Source organism: Bidens hawaiensis, unplaced genomic scaffold, assembly GCF_021521415.1.
Source record: "Bidens hawaiensis isolate Kalapana, Puna unplaced genomic scaffold, B.hawaiensis_p1.1 tig00052210_1, whole genome shotgun sequence".
In the NCBI taxonomy this organism is placed as follows: domain Eukaryota; kingdom Viridiplantae; phylum Streptophyta; class Magnoliopsida; order Asterales; family Asteraceae; genus Bidens; species Bidens hawaiensis.
Genome location: NW_027506211.1, coordinates 1 through 6,940, shown reverse-complemented (window position 1 = coordinate 6,940; position 6,940 = coordinate 1). Strand labels below are relative to the sequence as shown.

Here is a 6,940-nt window from a genome sequence, read left to right as displayed (position 1 = left end):
GTCGTCGCGCCGCCACAAGAGCATAACTCTCTGACGTAACACATGTGAGACATATACCCAGGTGAGCTCAGTATTCAAACTAATAACCTCGAACATCCAACTCAAATAATTTATCATCAAAATCCACCCAAAGTAACAAACGTACAGATCAAACCTGAATTCTAAAAAAACCCAAAATTTTCCTTCCACTAGATATAAATAATAACTTTTACCAAACATTTTATATAGTACCTTTTCTTTTTCATAGATCAAGAATACTTATACCAAAAGGCATGATGCTAATGCTATAAACACTTGTAACTTATGCATTAATGTTTGTACAACAGTTTGGATTTAGACAATTGAGGTTAACAAAAAAAGAAGAATAAGTGGCGAGGAGTAGAAGCAGCAAGACAAAGTAAAGAATAGTTAAGGGGCAGTTGGTTTGCTTCCACAGCCATAGGGATGATCAAATGTGGATGAATCTGAGCCGTTGGATGTTATACCGGCGTAGGATTCTCAGTTGGGTACACGTACTGCCTTGTCTTTTTATCTATCCTTGCTTCCATGCATGGGTTTCTTCATCTTCTTCACATCCAATTCCAAATATAGCCTCTTCCTAGAGAGAGAAACACTCTGTTCTAGAGAGAGAAAGTTGATTTCTTGATGTTTTTGTTTTAAATCTTGAATCTTTGAGTGAATCTGAGATGGGTTTGTTTCTTTTTGGTTAAAGATTGTTGATTTTGGGTTAAAGATTGTTTATTGATCTGGGTTTTTGTTAATTGTTTCAGTTTGATCTTGAATCCTCTGTTTTCTTGAATACCATCCTCTGTTTTTGGGTTGGTTTGACTTCAATTGATCTGAGTTGTTCTAAAAGATGTTGAATTTGATCCAAGAAACTGATCAAGATTCAGTTATTCATCATCACATATGTGTGTTGTGTGATCAAAGCTTCCCATCTGGTAGATCTTTAGCTGGTCACATGAAGTCTCATCATCATCATCATCATGTTCATAATAATAATATTAACAATAATAATAATCATGAACATGATGATGATAAGAATTTGAAGAAGAAGAAGATGAAGCAAATGAAGAAGCTTTCATCTGTTAACAATGAGGGATTGGATTCAACTGATTTAGGGTATGAATTAAGGAAAGATCCAAAAAAGACTCCAAAAGTCAAAGATGCAAGTGAAGTTGAGAATGAGAATAATAATAATAATTGTTTGGTGGTTCTTGATAAGCTTTGTAAAGAATGTGGTAAAGGTTTTCAATCTTGGAAGGCTTTGTTTGGGCACATGAAATGCCATTCTGAAAAAGTGTCAAACAAACACCACAAAAAGAACATGAATCAAGATTCTTGGACTAGTCATTCGGACAACGAAAACTCGGGTGCTAAATCGAGTCGAATCAAGAAATCGAGATCAAGAAGCAAGAGACTCAAAAGGTTTACAGTTACTTCCACTACTGTTACTACCACCACCACCATTACTTCAGCTTCATCTTCAATCTCCATGAATGGTAACAACAACAACAACAACAACAACAACAACAATAATAATAATAATAATAGTATTGTGTCTGAAATTGAACAAGATCAAGAATCTGAGATTGCTATGTGTTTGATGATGCTTTCTAGAGATGAGGGCAAATGGGGTAATTGTAATTCATCTGCTTTTGTAAGTTTGACCAAAGTTGAGGGTAAAAAAGTTGCTAAATCCCATATTATTGTTGATGATCTTGAACCAATTGTGACAAAAAATGATGAATTTGATGACAAATTGGAGTCAAACAAGAGAAAGTTTGAGTGTATGACTTGTAACAAAAGCTTCCACTCATATCAAGCTCTTGGTGGGCATAAAGCAAGTCACAAGAAACTAAAGGAAGGTCTAGATTCAAAGCCGGAAGACGACGACAACACGGTCGAAAACAAGTCATTTTTCGATCATAATCTACCAACAACAAAGTTACATGAGTGTCCAATTTGCTTCAAAGTTTTCGCTAGTGGGCAGGCTTTGGGAGGTCACAAGAGATCACACATGATTGCTGAGGCTAAGTTGAACCAACAAACAAATATGAATCTTATAGAAAAAGTGAACGAGCCGGTGCGTGAAGTACGAGGGTTTATTGATCTCAACATGCTTCCTGATACAATGGAAGAGGATATGATGATGCATTGGGTGGATGCTAATGCTACTAACCATGAACCAACAACACTACTTTGGGTTGCTTTCAACAAGTTAAAGTTCATCTCAAGAGTGTATAGATTTCATTAATTCTTTGCATAATTGATGTAGTTTGGTGCTTAACCAACAACATAAGTACCCATACACATACACACACACTGTTTGATATTCATAGTCATTTGAGTTTTCACTATTTTGTGCTCATTTTTCTGCTTATTACTTGTTAAAGTACATTAATTGCTATGATTTGGATTGAAACAATTTATATTCTTGAGTTTTCTTGGTTTGATTCCACTTCATTTCTTGAAAATGAGTTATAGATTACTTAGAATTGAAGGTGAAGATGGTGAAGTCTTGTAATTTAAGAAATGTTGATTATATTTTACTTGGGTTCATGGTAATTATTATAATTCATTAATTATGCTTTAAGCTATTGGTCAATTCGGTTTCGAGTAGAAACTAATGCATGTGGTTTTAAATTTTTATAAACGATCGGTTTGGTTTTCGTTTATGCGTAAGATGGTTCGCTTAGTTTGATTAAGCGTTGGTTCATAATGCCGGTGAATTTCAACTCGTTTAAGTTGGAATTTTGTTTGGTGAGTAGTGAACAAGTGTTAGATAACAGAATCTTGAATAAGAGTGTGAAGTTAGAATAAGTTTATATGAAATGTTCTGTTTGTAGAGTAACGTATCTACTACTTGGTTACACCTCTCACAATATTTGACTAAGTTTTATTGGCCGACACCAAAACTAAACCTTTAATCACTTGTAAGCCTATGCTCAAAAGATTTAAAACATGTGAAGTAATACTACGTGACACCCATGACAGTCTATGAGGTTTGTTAAAAAATTTTGGACCGAGTGCAAGAAAAAGTTTAGGCCTTGACTAAAAGGGGTTTTTTAGTGAGTTTAAACGGATAGATTTTTAAATTAGTTTTATTGGGTTATGATTTGGTTGTGTAAACTTTTTATTTTTATCTTTCTTTTAATAAAAATTAGCTTAATGAATTGGGTGATTGGGTTTTAACATTAAGAATACATAATTTTTTTCAACATATATGTAATTCTTTTTTTTTCTTTTCTTTTTTAAATTTCGAGCCTGCTGAGATGACTACACCGATATCAATATCATTCTATTCATACACGTTTACTTCAATAGACCCGTTTTGAACAATAGTCTTGTTGCTTATTATATTCCATAAATGTTTAGAGATCAAAGCAACGTTTATGGTTCTTAAAGTCTTAATTCCTAAACAACTAACACTTTTATCATAACAATTAACAAACATCACTCCAAATGACTCTCATTTTTCCTTTAGCTTTATCTTCATTAGCGTATATGAACCTCACTATAAACTTTATATATCCTCTATAACATTTTCTTGGTAATGCAAAGTGTGGGAAATCAAGGTTATAGTCTATATTGTTTACTCCACATTACTAAAGGTTAAAAACACTTATAAACACATTTGTTTGCCGTCATATTAGATTATAATAATCCTTCAAAAACACTCATGTTCTCTCCATCTCTAAGAATCTTTGCATTTCCACGTCTACCATCTTTTACTTTTAATAAAATTATTCTTTTACCAAATGAAATCAACAATAAGAAAACTAACCATAAATAAGCAATTAAAAGTTAAACACACAACCATAAATAAACAACAAAAGGTTAGCCATAAAATAAAGAATAAAAAATGAACCATAAAGAAAAAATTCAAAAAAAATGAACCATAAAATAAAAAATAAATAAATGAACCACAAAATAAAAAATAGGAAATTTAATCATAAAATAAACAATAAACTCATAACCTTAAAAAAATAAAAATACAATAAAAAAATAATTTAATAACTCATATTCCTCTGTTAGGGTTAGAAACAGAGAAACACGTATTGAAAACGCAGAAGCCACCAGTAGATATGAAAGTTACGTGGTTTCCAATTTCTGTGACAATCACCTCCATAAATTGCATTACAGCCTTTCATCCAAATTCACACCATAAATTGCATTGCAGCCTTTCATCCAAATTCACACCTGTATTTCCTACTATCGAATTACTTTCTCTCCATATCCGGTAATTATTATTATTTTTTAAACCATACTTTTTTACCATCAAGTATATGTTTCTTACTTTCAGTTTCTTACTAATAATTACTTGTAAATTGTATTCGTTCATGCATGATTGCTCTTAGTTTGAGTTTATGGTTCAAAAGAGTGTTAATAATATTATTGTACTTAAGCATGCATTGTATTTTCATGTTGTGAAATTGATTATATGTTGGTTATTGTTGCATGCAGGTACAACTTACTGTTGCATTATACATTGCTTAATAAACACCATGTCTTTCAATAACATGCAGCCATCTTCATTCGCACTAGACCGGGAATCGCGGTCTGGCTGTGCTCTAATTGAGGAACATGATGTTGTAAGCCAAACAACACTAAATGTTCCATCTGTTCCTTCAGGTACTTAACTACTTATGAATTATGATACTTAATATATGTTTGGATGGATTAGTTAAGTACATTATATGGTCATATGTTTTTATTGTTGTAATACTGATTAGAACTCCATTTTTGAGCTCAGATATATATGGACAGCAACAGTTTTATACAAATTACCAGCAGCAGCAACACCAGGCACAACCAAACATGCATCCAGTCAACACTGGATACCTAAATCAGGCTCCACAACCTGATTTTTTCAGGCATAACATTGTAAGTTTCTTACACCTTATGGTTGGTTATATATTATCAGTGGCAAAGTGGCCGGGTCGGGTAACGGGCCTGCATCGGTTGGGTCAAAACGGGTCAAATTTACAAAATTATCAATTTGGTTCGGGTCATTTTTAAAAGGGGTCAATCTGGTTCAGACCATTTAAAAAAAGATCTTATTTTGGTTCGGGTCAAAACAAAAAGGTATCAATTTTGTTCAAATCAAAACGGGTCACTTGAAAATGTATCAACTTGGTTCGGGTCAAAACATGTGATTTTATAATGGTATTAATTTGGTTTGGATCAAAATGGTCATTTTAAAAAGGTATCAATTTGGTTAGAGTCAAACCGTGTCAATTTTAAATAGGTATCAACTGGTTTCGGGCCAAACTGGTCATTTTAAAAAGGTATCAATTTGTTTCGGGTCCAGCTGGGTCATATTAAAAAAGATATCAATTTGTGTTGAGCCAAGCCGGGTCATTTAAAAAGGTATCAATTTGTTTATGGTCAAAACGGGCCATTTTTAAAAGGTTTCTATATGATTAAGGTCAAAACGGGTCAATTTAGTTTACATATATTTTGTTTGGATTCATGATTATCTTTAAAGTTCTTGGTTGTGTTGACTTGTACAGAGATATGCTCCATATCCATATTATGGTCGAATGATGGGAGCTTACGGTCGACCTATGGTAAGATACATGATTTCATATATCTACATTTGTATATCTTCAAAGATAATCAGTATCAATGTATTGATTTATATTGTCTGTCTTGGTAGATTCCACCTAAATCAGTAGACGTGCCGACAAAGATAGCTTTGGCTCCTGAAATAGGACCAGAGCCTGTTTTCGTAAACGCTAAACAATACCACGCGATACTCCGGCGAAGAAATCGCTTGCAAAAGCAGAGATTGAAAAGAAATTAATAAAGAGCGTAAGGTGAATTAAAACTTTATAATCTAACGATGAATTTGGTTGCGTAAAAACGGTAGCTAACACGCTATGTTGGTTTTATTTTACAGACGTATATTCATGAGTCGCGCCATCAACATGCCATGACAAGGCCTAGGGGTAGCGGTGGTCGTTTTGCCACGAGAGAAGAAGTGGATTCCGTAAAGACAACCACTTCTAGTTCTTCAAAGCATGTGCGCCCAGAGTCAGACTCTGAAACACCAAGGGGCGAATATGTGAATTCGCAAAGTTACCTTGCATCACCGGGCTATGATTTCCTTTCTTTAGATATAGGAGAGGATTGGTTCGACATATCAACATCACCTAACCAAGGTTAGGTGTAGTGTGTTGTTTCATAGGCGGGGGGACTGGGGGAGTAATGAAGAACTTACAACATGATGGCGGGCTGATGTTGGGACTCGAGAGTATTGAGAGGCTGCAAGTGCATACGTTTATGGAAAGTTGAAGTTTATGTTGTATTAGTGAGACAAAAACATTTGTATGTATGTAGAATGTGAATAGTTTTTGAAGCTGAAACCGAATATGCAGTAAATATCTTTAAGACTGCAAATTCTGGGAGCATATATGTTAATTGTGTCTAGATGTAATTTGGGAGTTTTTATTGCTAAAGTACCTATGTTTCGATATTAATGTTAAACACTGCCTTTAGAATTCATTTACTAAAGTTTCATCATGTGATTTGTTGTGTTCATTGTTATAATTCTTATTTTGTTAAAGTTTGATGATATTTAATGTTTAAATTTCTTTGTTATGCTCTTATGTTTTTACTCGGGTGATCTTTTTATGTCATACTCAAAGTCAACACGAGCTCGTTTCTGGTTTCATTCAAGTTATAATTGTTGTTTACAGGGGTGTTAAATAATTCGTGTTAGATGGACCCGTAGCCATTCATGGCCCGTACTAGCTAGAACCAAAATGAGCCCCGTTCTATAGGAGTGTAATTAGAAATCCATTTTAAAAGAAAATAATAATAAGACGAAATAGTTGGTTAAAAACGCTTACAAACACATTTGTTTGCTATATACTAATCCTTCAAAAACACTCATTTTCTCTCCATCTCTACAAACATTCTTACATTTCCACAT

At 33.6% G+C, this 6,940-nt stretch overlaps 2 protein-coding genes across 2 annotated transcripts; both read left to right on the top strand.

Moving 5' to 3' along the window:
* The first annotated feature begins 265 nt into the window (after window positions 1-265).
* LOC143617096 (uncharacterized) lies at window positions 266-2,257 on the top strand. The gene has a single exon (XM_077089751.1). It carries the CDS (start codon window positions 857-859, stop codon window positions 2,255-2,257), a length of 1,401 nt encoding a protein of 466 aa, XP_076945866.1. The 5' UTR covers window positions 266-856.
* A 2,251-nt stretch (window positions 2,258-4,508) lies between these two features.
* Window positions 4,509-6,167, top strand: LOC143617104 (nuclear transcription factor Y subunit A-9-like; the record flags this gene model as incomplete). The annotated part of the gene is made up of 5 exons (XM_077089758.1): window positions 4,509-4,635; window positions 4,757-4,887; window positions 5,517-5,573; window positions 5,663-5,734; window positions 5,906-6,167. Coding segments are annotated over exons 1-5 (649 nt in total), but the record flags the coding sequence as incomplete, so codon positions are not given.
* Window positions 6,168-6,940: the final 773 nt, after the last annotated feature.